This window comes from Somniosus microcephalus, chromosome 11 (assembly GCF_052327205.1).
Source record: "Somniosus microcephalus isolate GS21.2 chromosome 11, FLI_Smic_1.0, whole genome shotgun sequence".
NCBI lineage: Eukaryota > Metazoa > Chordata > Chondrichthyes > Squaliformes > Somniosidae > Somniosus > Somniosus microcephalus.
In genome coordinates, this window is record NC_140997.1 from 94,020,028 (window position 1) to 94,033,593 (window position 13,566).

The 13,566-nt window shown below is 54.8% G+C and overlaps 1 protein-coding gene across 9 annotated transcripts in view; it reads left to right on the top strand.

The window, feature by feature from the left end:
* The window catches only part of vwa3a (von Willebrand factor A domain containing 3A), a 72,754-nt gene that overhangs the window by 22,773 nt on the left and 36,415 nt on the right, over positions 1-13,566 (top strand). For all 9 annotated transcript variants that reach the window (XR_015079986.1, XR_015079985.1, XM_086001074.1 and 6 more), the window contains 7 exons: positions 284-349; positions 2,010-2,141; positions 4,428-4,566; positions 8,577-8,680; positions 12,765-12,845; positions 12,974-13,068; positions 13,157-13,276. Coding sequence is in view for 7 of the 9 variants with exons in the window: in XM_086001074.1 (XP_085857200.1) it covers positions 284-349; positions 2,010-2,141; positions 4,428-4,566; positions 8,577-8,680; positions 12,765-12,845; positions 12,974-13,068; positions 13,157-13,276 (737 nt within the window). In the remaining 2 variants the exon portion in view is untranslated. The remainder of the gene's footprint in view (positions 1-283; positions 350-2,009; positions 2,142-4,427; positions 4,567-8,576; positions 8,681-12,764; positions 12,846-12,973; positions 13,069-13,156; positions 13,277-13,566) is intronic.

Consider the following 13,566-nt stretch of genomic DNA (forward strand, 5'->3'; position numbering starts at 1 on the left):
CTTGGGCCAGGGATTCCCAGGTATCGGTGGGGATGTTACACTTTTTCAAGGAGGCTTTGAGGGTGTCCTTGAAGCGTTTCCTCTGCCCACCTGGGGCTCTCTTGCCATGCCGGAGCTCCGAGTAGAGCACTTGTTTTGGGAGTCTCGTATCGGGCATGCGGACAATGTGACCCGTCCATCGGAGCTGAACGATATCCTCTAATATAATTCAGCTGAGTGTCAGATTCATGTTTAACGTCTGCAAAGTTATTTTACTCTAACGTGTTGAACATTGTGAATCCAGGCGACACTGAGGGCCCTGGCAGAGACCTCGGGGGGACGCTACCACTCGTATTCCACAGGCGGTCAGGTAATCATTCTCCTGCTACATTTCATTTTTCTTTTTGTTCTTCTCGTTTTTCTCAGCGCCTCTTCTGAAGTCGTTGACCATCACCGGGAGTTTCCCAGGAGCCAGTTGGCTCCCAACACCTCGCCCAATTGGCCCATTCTTCTAGTGTGGAGAGACTGGAGAAGCTGGGGTTGTTCCCCTTAGAGCAGAGAAGGTTAAGGGAAGATTTAATGGAGATGTTTAAAATCATGAGGGGTTTTGATGGAGTCAATAAGGAGAATCTGTTTCCAGTGGTAGGAGGGTTGGTAACCAGAGGACACAGATTTAAGGTAATTGGTAAAAGAACCAGAGGGGAGATGTGGAGAAATTTTTTACACAGCAAGTTGTTGTGATCTGGAACGCTCTGCCTGAAAGTGCGGTGGAAACAGAATCAATAGTAACTTTCAAAAGAGAATTGGATAAATACTTGAAAGGGAAACATTTGTCGGGCTATGGGAAAAGAGCAGGGGAGTGGGATTAATTGAAGAGCTCTTTCAAAGAGCTGGCACAGGCACGACAGGCCAAATGGCCTCCTTCTGTGCTGAATCATTCTGTGATTCTAAATTTAAAGTATTGAAGCAAATTTTACACCTGAATCCTGAAGGTAAGAACTCGACTACGATTTGCTTTTATGTAGCGCCTCTAACATGGAAGAATGTCCCGGGGCGCTGGACAGGAGCGCGATCAAAAACTGGTATTGAGCCAAAGAAGGAGCGATTGGGTGGGGTGACCGAAAGCTTGGTCAAAAAGGTGAGTTTTAAGGATGGTCTTAAAGGAGGCAGAAAGGATTAGAGACACAATTCTCGAACCTGGGGCCGAGGCGGCTGAATTCCTTCTGTGCTGGAGCAGCGATATTGAGGTCTTGGTGAAGGAATTCAGCCGCCAATGGTGGCGTGAAGGGAAGGGAGGGATGCGCAATAGGCTGGAGTCAGAGGAGTGGAGAGTTAGTGGTTGGTATTGTATTGTATTGTATTGTAGTGGTTGGGGGAGGGCAGTGATCTCGGAGGGTTGTAGAGCTGGAGGAGGTTACAGAGAAAAGGGGGAAGGGCGAGGCTATGGAGGGATTTGAACACAAGGATGAGAATTGCAGTCTGCAGTTCTAGTCTGACCAACTCTGACCTATTACTGAGACAAAGCTTTTGGCTTCACCCTTCCCTCCCTAACCTCCTCCAGCCCCACAACCCTCAGAGATCTCTGCGCTGCTCCAATTCTGGCCTCTTGCACATCCCCCGGTTTTAATCGCTCCACCATTGGCGGCCGTGCCTTCAGCTGCCTGGGCCCTAAGCTCTGGAATTCCCTGCCTAAATCTCTCTGCCTCTCTACCTCTCCTCCCTTAAGACGCTCCTTAAAACCTACCACTTTGACCAAGATTTTGATCATCTGTCCTAATATCTTCTTTTGTGGCTTGGTATCAAATTTTGTTTTATAACGCTCCTGTGAAGTGCCTTGGGACGTTTTACTACATTAAAGGTGTTACATAAATGCAAGTTGTTGTTGTTTTTCCTAGCATAATCGTACACCCGTTTTAATGAGCGGGACTCAAGGCAACATCTTCCAGCGAGTAATTGCGAGTTGAAATGTGTGACTGCCAATGGGGGAGTGTTACTGTTGGTAATCTGCTGTGTGTCTTTCTGTGCTGCAGACTGGGACGTGCTGGAGCAGCGACATTGATGTCTTGGTGAAGGAACTGCAGCGAGCCAGTGACGTGCTGGGAAAGATCAGGGAGATACGGCAGGGCCTGATGGGAGACGTTCTCGGCGGAATTATGGAAGAGGTAATGTCGGCTGGGAGTCGGAGCTGTCGTTGGGGGGGGGGGGGGTTGTGGAGAGGGGTGAAGGCGCAGTACTGGGCACGCGCATAGAATCATAGAAATTTACAGCACAGAAGGAGGCCATTCGGCCCATCTTGTCCGTGCCGGCCAAAAAAGAGCGATCCAGCCTAATCCCACTTTCCAGCACTTGGCCTGTAGCCTTGTCGGTTACGGCACTTCAGGTACATATCCAAGTACTTTTTAAATGTGTTGAGGGTCTCTGCCTCTACCACCCTTTCAGGCAGTGAGTTCCAGACCCTCACCACCCTCTGGGTGAAAACATTTCTCCTCAAATCCCCTCTAAACCTCCAACCATTTACATTAAATCTGTGCCCCCTGGTTATTGACCACTCTGCTAAGGGAAATAGGTCCTTCCTATCCACTCTATCTAGGCCCCTCATAATTTTATACACCTCAATCAAGTCTCCCCTCAGCCTCCTCTGTTCCAAAGAAAATAACCCCAGCCTATCCAATCTTTCCTCATAGCTAAAATTCTCCAGTCCTGGCAACATCCTCGTAAATCTCCTCTGTACCCTCTCTAGTGCAATCACATCTTTCCTGTAATGTGATGACCAGAACTGCATGCAGTACTCTAGCTGTGGCTTAACTAGTGTTTTATACAGTTGAAGCATAACCTCCCTGCTCTTGTATTCTATGCCTCGGCTAATAAAGGAAAGTATCCCGTATTCCTTCTTAACCACCTTATCGACCTGTCCTGCTACCTTCAGGGATCTGTGGACATGCACTCCAAGGTCCCTCTGTTCATCTACACCTCTCAGTATCCTACCATTTATTGTGTATTCCCTTGCCCTGTTAGCCCTCCCCAATGTATTACCACACACTTCTCCGGATTGAATTCCATTGGCCACCTTTCTACTCACCCGATCAGTCCATTGATATCTTCCTAGTCTACTATCTTCCTCACTATCAACCACACGGCCAATTTTTGTATCATCTGCAAACTTCTTAATCATGCCCCCTACATTGAAGTCTAAAGCATTAATATATACCACAAAAAACAAGGGACCTAATACTGAGCCCTGCGGAATTCCACCTGAGAAACAGCCTTCCAGTCACAAAAACATTTGTCGATCATTACACTTTGCTTCCTGCCACTGAGTCAATTTTGGATCCAACTTACCACTTTCCCCTGGATCCTATGGGCTTTTACTTTTCTGACCAACTGCCAAGTGGGACCATGTCAAAAGCCTTGCTAAAATCCATGTAGGTTACATCAAACATGCCACCCTCATCAAACCTCCTTGTTACCTCCTCGCAGTACTGCGGGGTGTGCGGTACTGGAGAGCACAGTACTCGGGGGGTACAGTATCTGGGAGGTGGAGTACCCGAGGGGGTGCGGTACTGAAGAGCGCAGTACCCGGGGGTTGCAGTATCCAGGGGGTGGGGGTGCAGTACTCGAGAGCGCAGTTCCCGGGGGTTGCAGTACCCAGGGGGTGCAGTATCTGGGGGGGCATGGTACTGGGGGTTGCAGTACTGGAGAGCGCAGTACCCGGGGGATGCAGTATCCGGGGGGGGGCGCGGTACTGGGGGGTGCATTATCCGGGGGGGTGCAGTACTGGAGAGCGCAGTACCCGGGGGGTGCAGTATCCAGGGGTGGGGAGGCAGTACTGGCGAGCGCAGTACCCGGGGGTGCTGTATCCGGTGGGGGCGCGGTACTGGGGGGTGCATTATCCGGGGGGGGCGCAGTACTGGAGAGCGCAGTACCCGGGGGTTGCAGTACCCGGGGGTGGGTGTGCGTTACTGGAGAGCGCAGTACCTGGGGGGTGCAGTATCCGGGGGGGGGGGGGGCGGTACTGGGGGGTGCATTATCCGGGGGAGCGCAGTACCCGGGGGTTACAGTATCCGTGGGTGCAGTATCCAGGGTTGGGGGGGCCAGTACTAGAGAATGCAGTACCCGAGGGTTGCAGTACCTGGGGGTGGGTGTGCGGTACTGGAGAGCGCAGTACCCGGGGGTTGCAGTACCCGGGGGTGGGTGTACGGTACTGGAGAGCGCAGTACCCGGGGGTTGCAGTACCTGGGGGTGGGTGTGCGGTACTGGAGAGCGCAGTACCCGGGGGTTGCAGTACCCGGGGGTGGGTGTACGGTACTGGAGTGAGCAGTACCCGGGGTGGTGCAGTACCTGGTGGGTGTGCGGTACTGGAGAGCGCAGTACCCGGGGGGTTGCGCGGTACCGGTGACATTTTAGAGCTGTTTCATTCTTTTATGCCCGTTTTGTTCCCCTGGGTCTAGATTTCAACTGACGTTGCCAAGGTACCTCCTGCTCTATTCCTACCCCGGCCTCCCAATCACGATGGGCCTCTCTGTATCGAGACCGCCAGCTTTCTGCCCAAGACCTCTGCTAAGTGGCTGAGGCAAAACGGCTTGAAAGGTATTGCCGCGGTTTATCTAATTCGACCAGGGTTTGTTTGTGGGCCGATGTCGCTTGTATTCCCCAGCAAGGATCCCCCATGTAGCTGAGAGTATAAGTGCATCCTATGGCACTGAAACAGGCCATTCGGCCCATCAAGTCTGCGCTGGTGTGTTTTTCTCCACATGAGCCACATTGTAACAGCAAAGGAAGCCTCCTGGTTCTGGTTCTGGTGCTGGACTTGCAACACGTAGAGAATTCCACCAGGGCAAGTTGGGAAATTTAATTTGTGTGCTGGCTCCAGATAAAATGGGCTCAGTGGGAGACCCGAGTCAGAAGTTACAGGGTTCGAGACTGGAGCTCCAGACAGCCCCGGCGAGGGGAGACTGGAACTGCAGACAGTTCTGGCGAGGGGAGACTGGAGCTCCAGACAATCCCAGCGAGGGGAGACTGGAGCTCCAGACAGTCCCGGCGAGGGGAGACTGGAGCTCCAGACAATCCCAGCGAGGGGAGACCGGAGCTACAAACAGTCCCGGCGAGGGGAGACTGGAGCTCCAGACAGTCCCGGCGAGGGGAGACTGGAGCTCCAGACAGTCCCGGCGAGGGGAGACTGGAGCTCCAGACAGTCCCGGGGAAAGGAGACTGGAGCTCCAGACAGCCCCGGCGAGGGGAGACTGGAGCTCCAGACAGTCCCGGCGAGGGGAGACTGGAGCTCCAGACAGCCCCGGCGAGGGGAGACTGGAGCTCCAGACAGTCCCGGCGAGGGGAGACTGGAACTGCAGACAGTTCTGGCGAGGGGAGACTGGAGCTCCAGACAGTTCTGGCGAGGGGAGACTGGAGCTCCAGACAGTCCCGGCGAGGGGAGACTGGAGCTCCAGACAGTCCCGGCGAGGGGAGACTGGAACTGCAGACAGTTCTGGCGAGGGGAGACTGGAGCTCCAGACAATCCCAGCGAGGGGAGACTGGAACTGCAGACAGTTCTGGCGAGGGGAGACTGGAGCTCCAGACAATCCCAGCGAGGGGAGACTGGAGTTCCAGACAGCCCCGGCGAGGGGAGACTGGAACTGCAGACAGTTCTGGCGAGGGGAGACTGGAGCTCCAGACAATCCCAGCGAGGGGAGACTGGAGCTCCAGACAGTCCCGGCGAGGGGAGACTGGAGCTCCAGACAGTCCCGGCGAGAGGAGACTGGAGCTCCAGACAGTCCCGGCGAGGGGAGACTGGAGCTCCAAACAGTCCCGGCGAGGGGAGACCGGAGCTCCAGACAGTCCCGGCGAGGGGAGACTGGAGCTTCAGACAGTCCCGGCGAGGGGAGACCGGAGCTACAAACAGTCCCGGCGAGGGGAGACTGGAGTTCCAGACAGCCCCGGCGAGGGGAGACTGGAGCTCCAGACAATCCCAGCGAGGGGAGACTGGAGCTCCAGACAGCCCCGGCGAGGGGAGACTGGAACTGCAGACAGTTCTGGCGAGGGGAGACTGGAGCTCCAGACAATCCCAGCGAGGGGAGACTGGAGCTCCAGACAGCCCCGGCGAGGGGAGACTGGAACTGCAGACAGTTCTGGCGAGGGGAGACTGGAGCTCCAGACAATCCCAGCGAGGGGAGACTGGAGCTCCAGACAGTCCCGGCGAGGGGAGACTGGAGCTCCAGACAGTCCCGGCGAGAGGAGACTGGAGCTCCAGACAGTCCCGGCGAGAGGAGACTGGAGCTCCAGACAGTCCCGGCGAGAGGAGACTGGAGCTCCAGACAGTCCCGGCGAGGGGAGACTGGAGCTCCAAACAGTCCCGGCGAGGGGAGACCGGAGCTACAAACAGTCCCGGCGAGGGGAGACTGGAGCTCCAGACAGTCCCGGCGAGGGGAGACCGGAGCTCCAGACAGTCCCGGCGAGGGGAGACTGGAGCTTCAGACAGTCCCGGCGAGGGGAGACTGGAGCTCCAGACAGTCCCGGCGAGGGGAGACTGGAACTGCAGACAGTTCCGGCGAGGGGAGACTGGAGCTCCAGACAGTCCCGGCGAGGGGAGACTGGAGCTCCAGACAGTCCCGGCGAGAGGAGACTGGAGCTCCAGACAGTCCCGGCGAGAGGAGACTGGAGCTCCAGACAGTCCCGGCGAGGGGAGACCGGAGCTCCAGACAGTCCCGGCGAGGGGAGACTGGAGCTTCAGACAGTCCCGGCGAGGGGAGACTGGAGCTTCAGACAGTCCCGGCGAGGGGAGACTGGAGCTCCAGACAGTCCCGGGGGAGAGGAGACTGGAGCTCCAGACAGTCCCGAGGGAGAGGACACTGGAGCTCCAGACAGTCCCAGCGAGGGGAGACTGGAGCTCCAGACAGTCCCGGGGAAAGGAGACTGGAGCTCCAGACAGTCCCGGCGAGGGGAGACTGGAGCTCCAGACAGTCCCGGCGAGGGGAGACTGGAGCTCCAGACAGTCCCGGCGTGAGAAGACTGGAGCACCAGACAGTCCCGGCAAGGGGAGACTGGAGCTGCAGACAGTCCCGGCGTGAGGAGACTGGAGCTCCAGACAGTCCCGGGGCAGGGGAGACTGGAGCTCCAGACAGTCCCGGCAATGGGAGACTAGAGCTGCAGACAGTCCCGGGGGAGGGGAGACTGGAGCTGCAGACAGTCCCGGGGGAGGGGAGACTGGAGCTCCAGACAGTCCTGGCGAGGGGAGACTGGAGCTCCAGACAGTCCTGGCGAGGGGAGACTGGAGCTGCAGACAGTCCCGGTGAGGGGAGGCTGGAGCTCCAGACTGTCCTGGCGAGGGGAGACTGGAGCTGCAGACAGTCCCGGGGAAAGGAGACTGGAGCTCCAGATAGTCCCGGCGAGGGGAGACTGGAGCTCCAGATAGTCCCGGCGAGAGGAGGCTGGAGCTGCAGACAGTTCTGTGGAAAGGAAACTGGAGCTCCAGACAGTCCCGGCGAGGGGAGACTGGAGCTCCAGACAGTCCCGAGGGAGAGGAGACTGGAGCTCCAGACAGTCCCGGCAAGGGGAGACTGGAGCTGCAGACAGTCCCGGGGGAGGGGAGACTGGAGCTGCAGACAGTCCCGGGGGAGAGGAGACTGGAGCTCCAGACAGTCCTGGTGAGGGGAGACTGGAGCTCCAGACTGTCCTGGCGAGGGGAGACTGGAGCTGCAGACAGTCCCGGTGAGAGGAGACTGGAGCTCCAGACAGTCCCAGCGAGGGGAGACTGGAGCTGCAGACAGTCCCGGCGTGAGGAGACTGGAGCACCAGACAGTCAAGGCTAGGGGAGACTGGAGCTCCAGACAGTCCCCGGGGAGAGGAGACTGGAGCTCCAGACAGTCCCGGGGGAGGGGAGACTGGAGCTCCAGACAGTCCCGGCGAGAGGAGACTGGAGCTCCAGACAGTCCCGGCGAGGGGAGACTGGAGCTCCAGACAGTCCCGGCGAGGGGAGACTGCAGCTCCAGACAGTCCCGGTGAGAGGAGACTGGAGCTCCAGACAGTCCCGGCGAGAGGAGACTGGAGCTCCAGACAGTCCCGGGAGAGAGGAGACTGGAGCTCCAGACAGTCCCGGGGGAGAGGAGACTGGAGCTCCAGACAGTCCCGGAAGAGAGGAGACTGGAGCTCCAGACAGTCCCGGGAGAGGGGAGACTGGAGCTCCAGACAGTCCCGGGAGAGAGGAGACTGGAGCTCCAGACAGTCCCGGGGGAGGGGAGACTGGAGCTGCAGCTCTGAATTCTGGGTTGACATCCAGCGGGAGACTTGCACCCGGTGGGTGTGGGTGTGGGTGTCCCCACCCTTCCCCCCCCCCCCCCCCCAATTGTATGGGTTGTGGGAGCCCATTGCACCCTCCCACCGTACAGGACTAACCCTCCATCAGCTGGAATAAAGCTGGTCACAGCCATGGAAGGAGTGTTCACGTAGCGGCCTGTCAGACTGTGAATCCTTCCACTACTTCACGTTCTCCGAGGGAAGACTGTGACGATATGGGAACCAGCGGTTCAGGTTCCGCCCTATTCCCCGGTGGCTGCTGCGCCTGTTGATCTTGATGTGGATTCAGAGGCTGTCTTAACGTTTTCCAGCTAAGAAGCTCAGCCTGTACCAAGTGTTGGCGCCGAATGCGTTCTCACCACTGGAGGAATTTGTGCCAATTCTCCGCAAGACGGTGTCCTCGACTCTGCACGGGGTAAATATCAGCCTTTCTTGTCTCTCTTAAAGTGCTCAGTTCTCCTCTGAACTTTCCTCTCTTGTTCCGCTGAAGCTCCAAATCTCACAGCCTCCAAACTCTTCCTCCTCCCTGTCCTCGCTGTGTTTAAATCCAGCCTCGTCGCTCCTTCTCTAACTCACTCCCTGAGGAGCTCCTCAACTACCCCATCGTTCCTTCCTCCAACAACCCAAACTTGGTGTCACCTCATCATTTGACCCCACATTCTATCCTTGGTGTCCCCCTCGCTGCGGTCTGGCCCTTGGCCCCTTCCCCAGGGTCACTCAGTAATTGGCTGCCTTTAATAAGATCCCTTTGCTAAGGCCAGCGGACTGTACATTTAGATTGAGATGTGAAAGTTGTTTTTTGAAATGAGGTGCCCCTTGTAACTCCCGGGCACTGCTCCTGCTCCTTGTCCAGTAACTCCTGGAGTGGATGTCGGGAGAGAGCGGGATTGGGCCTGGCTGTATGTCCAGCTGCAGTCAAATCTCCTGCTGGCACTCACTGTCCATTGTGAAGATTGGCTGCTGGCCCTGCGGAGCTGTCTTCCCCCTGCCCTCTCTCTCTCTCCCCCGCCCTCTCTCTCTCTCTCTCTCTCTCTCTCTCCCGCCCCCTCTCTCTCTCTCCCTGCTCTCTCTCTCTCCCTGCCCCCTCTCTCTCTCTCTCAATTCAATTCAATTCAAATCGCTTTATTGGCATGACAAGGTACATCTTATGTTGCCAAAGCATCGAAAAACATTCATGGTTGTACACAAAAATACAGATCTATCCATACAGTGTACAAACAAATATATCCCTGAGTGTATAAATATACATTCATATAATTTTTATATACTCTTTTCTTATATTTAGTGGTTGTCCCTCTGTTTATGGCAAGCTGTAACATAGTGTGCCGCTAAGGTTACACAATTTCTCTCTTCCCCTAGTAGGTATGGGAGTATTTGGTCGTCATTCAAATTTCTGAATTCCGGGCATATTTTTGTGAATTTTGGGTAGAAATTCTCCCTTATGCCCTGATATTTTCTACACGCTGTGAGGAAGTGCATCTCTGTCTCCACCACTCCCTGACTGCACTGAGAGCATATCCTGTCCTCTCTTGGTAGCCAGGTCTGCCTGTGTCTACCTTTTTCGATTGCCAGGCTATGTTCACTAAGTCTGTACATTGTCAAGGTTTTTCTCATTTTGCTATCCTTTACCCTGGTCAGGTAATCAGCCATGTTGTATTGTCTGTTTAGGGCCAAGTAGCAATTGAGTTTGCTTTGGGTTTTTGTTGTTTCTGCCCAATATGACAGATATTTTTCCTTTTGCTTAGCGACGATTGTGTTGGGTCGAATTCTTTGTGTTACGCTGTCACTGTCCTGGGGCTGGTTATTGTTAGTAGTGTTAGTAGTTACTTCACTGAGTCCCAGGACTAGTTGACTGAGGGTATTCTTCTTTATGGTCCTCTCTTGGCATTTCAGGGCTTCGTAATGATAGCATTGGGGGTTGCTCATTTCTAGGTGTTTCCAAAATTTGGTGGCTCTTTTTTGGATAGTGATTATTAATGGATGTTGGCCTAGTTCTGCCCTGCATGCATTGTTTACGGTTTTCCTTTGAGCCCGGAGGATACTTTTACAGAATTCTGCATGTAGGATCTCAATTGGATGTTTGTCCCATTTTGCAAATTCTTGTTGTGTTAGCGGTCCCCACACCTCATTGCCATAAAGTGCAATTGGTTCAATTACTGATTTGAAAATTTTGAGCCAAATGCTAATTGGGATTTCTATTTGGATTGATTTTTTAATGGCATAGAAAGCCCTTCTTGCTTTCTCTTTCAGTTCATTCACAGCCAGATGAAAATTTCCCGTAGAACTGATTTTTAAGCCCAAGTATGTGTAGTTAGTGGTTTGTTCAATTTTGGTTGTTCCTAGTGTGAAATTTATTTTGGGTCCCTGATGTCTGGATCTTTGCTGGAACACAAGGACTTTGGTTTTTTGGGGATTTATTGTCAGGGCCCAGGTCTGGCAGAACGACTCCAGCAGATCCAGTTTCTGCTGTAGACACTCCTTAGTTGGTGACAGCAGAACCAGGTCATCTGCATAGAGGAGGAATTTAACCTTGGATTCATATAGGGTGAGGCCGGGTGCTGTAGATTGTTCAAGTAGTTTTGCCAATTCATTTATGTAAATATTAAAGAGTGTCGGTGAGATGGGCGAGCCCTGCATCACCCCCCGCCCCTGTGGGAAGTATTTTGTTTGTTTGTCTCCAATTTTAACTGCACATTTGTTGTTTGTATACATTGATTTAATTACATCATATGTTTTTCCCCCTACCCCGCTTTCGATAAATTTCAGGAATAAACCGTCGTGCCAGATGGAATCGAAAGCCTTCTGGAAATCTATAAAGCATGCGTAGATTTTGCTTTTGTTTTGATGAACGTGTTTGTCAATTAGGGTCTGTAGGGTGAAGATATGATCTGATGTTCTATAGTTTGGCAGGAATCCAATTTGGCTTTTACTCAAGACATTGTGCTCCTCAAGGAAGTTTATAAGTCTTTTGTTTATGATACTACAGAATACCTTCCCCAGGTTACTGTTTACACAGATGCCTCGATAGTTATTTGGGTCGACTTTGTCCCCACTTTTGTATATGGGCGTTATGAGTCCTTTGTTCCAGATATCAGGGAAGTAACCGACACTCAGAACCAAGTTGAAGAGCTCTCTCTCCCTGCCCTCTCTCTCTCTCCCCCACCCTCTCTCCCCCGCCCCCTCTCTCTCTCTCTCTCTCTCCCCCGCCCTCTCTCTCCCCTCTCTCTCACTCCCCCGCCCTCTCTCTCTCACTCCCCCGCCCTCGCTTTCTCTCTCTCTCCCCCGCCCCCTCCCTCTCTCTGTCTCTCTCTCACTCCCCCGCCCCCTCTCTCTCTCCCCTGCCCCCTCTCTCTCTCCCCTGCCCCCTCTCTCTCTCCCCTGCCCTCTCTCTCTCTCTCCCCTGCCCTCTCTCTGTCTCCCCTGCCCTCTCTCTGTCTCCCCTGCCCTCTCTCTCTCACTCCCCCGCCCTCTCTCACTCCCCCGCCCTCGCTTTCTCTCTCACTCCCCCGCCCTCTCTCTCTCTCTCTCTCTCTCTCTCTCTCTCTCTCTCTCTCTCTCTCTCTCTCTCCCCCCCGCCCTCTCTCTCTCCCCCGCCCCCTCTCTCTCTCTCTCTCCCCCGCCCTCTCTCTCTCCCCCGCCCTCTCTCTCTCCTCTCCCTCTCTCTCTCCTCTCCCTCTCTCTCACTCCCCCGCCCTCTCTCCCCGCCCCCTCTCTCTCTTCCCCGCCCTCCCTCTCTCTCTCTCTCTCTCTCTCTCACTCCCCCGCCCTCTCTCTCTCTCACTCCCCCGCCCTCGCTTTCTCTCTCACCCCCCCGCCCCCTCTCTCTCTCTCTCTCTCTCTCTCTCTCACTCCCCTGCCCCCTCTCTCTCTCTCTCCCCCCCGCCCTCTCTCTCTCTCCCCTGCCCTCTCTCTCTCCTCTCTCTCTCTCTCTCTCTCTCTCTCTCACTCCCCCGCCCTCTCCCTCTCTCTCTGTCTCTCCCCACCCTCTCTCTCTCCCCCGCCCTCTCTCTCTCTTCTCTCTCTCTCTCACTCCCCCGCCCTCTCTCTCTCTCTCTCTCTCTCTCACTCCCCCGCCCTCGCTTTCTCTCACTCCCCCGCCCTCTCTCTCTCTCTTCCCCGCCCCCTCTCTCTCTCTCTCTCCCCTGCCCTCCTCTCTCTCTCTCCCCGTCCCCTCCCTCTCTCGCTCCCCCACCCTCTCTCTCTCACCCTCTCTCTCTCTCTCTCTCCCCCACCCTCTCTCTCTCCCCCCTGCCCTCCCTCGCTCTCTCTCCCCCGCCCTCTCTCTCGCTCTCTCTTCCCAGCCCCCTCTCTCTCTCTCTCTCCTTCTCGTTCCCACACTCCCTCTCTTTCCTGCCCCTTCTCTCCCAAACTCCCTCACTCTCTTTCCTCAGCATCTTCAGAAGATGTGATATTCGCAGAAATCCAGTGTGTTCTGGGTTCTGGTTTTACAGATACAGCTTGAGGTGACTGTGAGATTAACAGCTGTGTTTTCTACACAGAAAGCAATGATGCAGCTCGAGTGGCATGATGGGACAGTGAAGAATGTGCACGTGGATCCCCCACTGTTATACGAGTATCAGGTAAGGGCTCCCAACTGACACATTCCTCCTCTTTCCTCCGCTCTCTCTCTCTCTCTCTCTCTCTCTCTCCTTCGCCCTCTCTCCCCCCTCCCCCCGACTAAATCCATGTTATTTTGATTCTGTCCCAGAAACAGCTCGGTCGAGCTATGAACAGGTTTGAGCGTAGAGCTGACTGGCTCTCCACCAGTAGCAGAAGGATGTGGGGCAACATTTGTGAAAAGAGGTCAGTAATTACCCCAGGGACCAGCATTGTATGAAGCACTGTGGCTGAGTTGCTGTGATTTCTGACTGGACCTGCTGTCTGTCTGCAGGGTGATTATATTCGTGGACACCTCGCTCTACAATTCAATGCACATCATCCACATCCAGCATGCCCTGCGCCTCCTGCTTCAACAACAGATGACCAATAAGGAAAGCTTCAATCTTACAGCGTGAGTTACAGAGAAGGCAGTAATGGAAGGGCTCGGCCCTGTGACTAGCTCCCTCAGGGTGGTGAATCTTTGGAATTCTCTACCCCAGAGGGCTGTGGATGCTCAGTCGTTGAGTACATTCAAGACAGAGATTGATAGACTTTTGGATATTAAGGGAACCAAGGGATATGGGGATCGGGCGGGAAAGTGGAGTTGAGGTCAAAGAGCAGCCATGATCTTATTGAATGACGGAGCAGGCTTGAAGGGCCGAATGGCCTACTCCTGCTCCTATTTCTTATGTTCTTATCTTA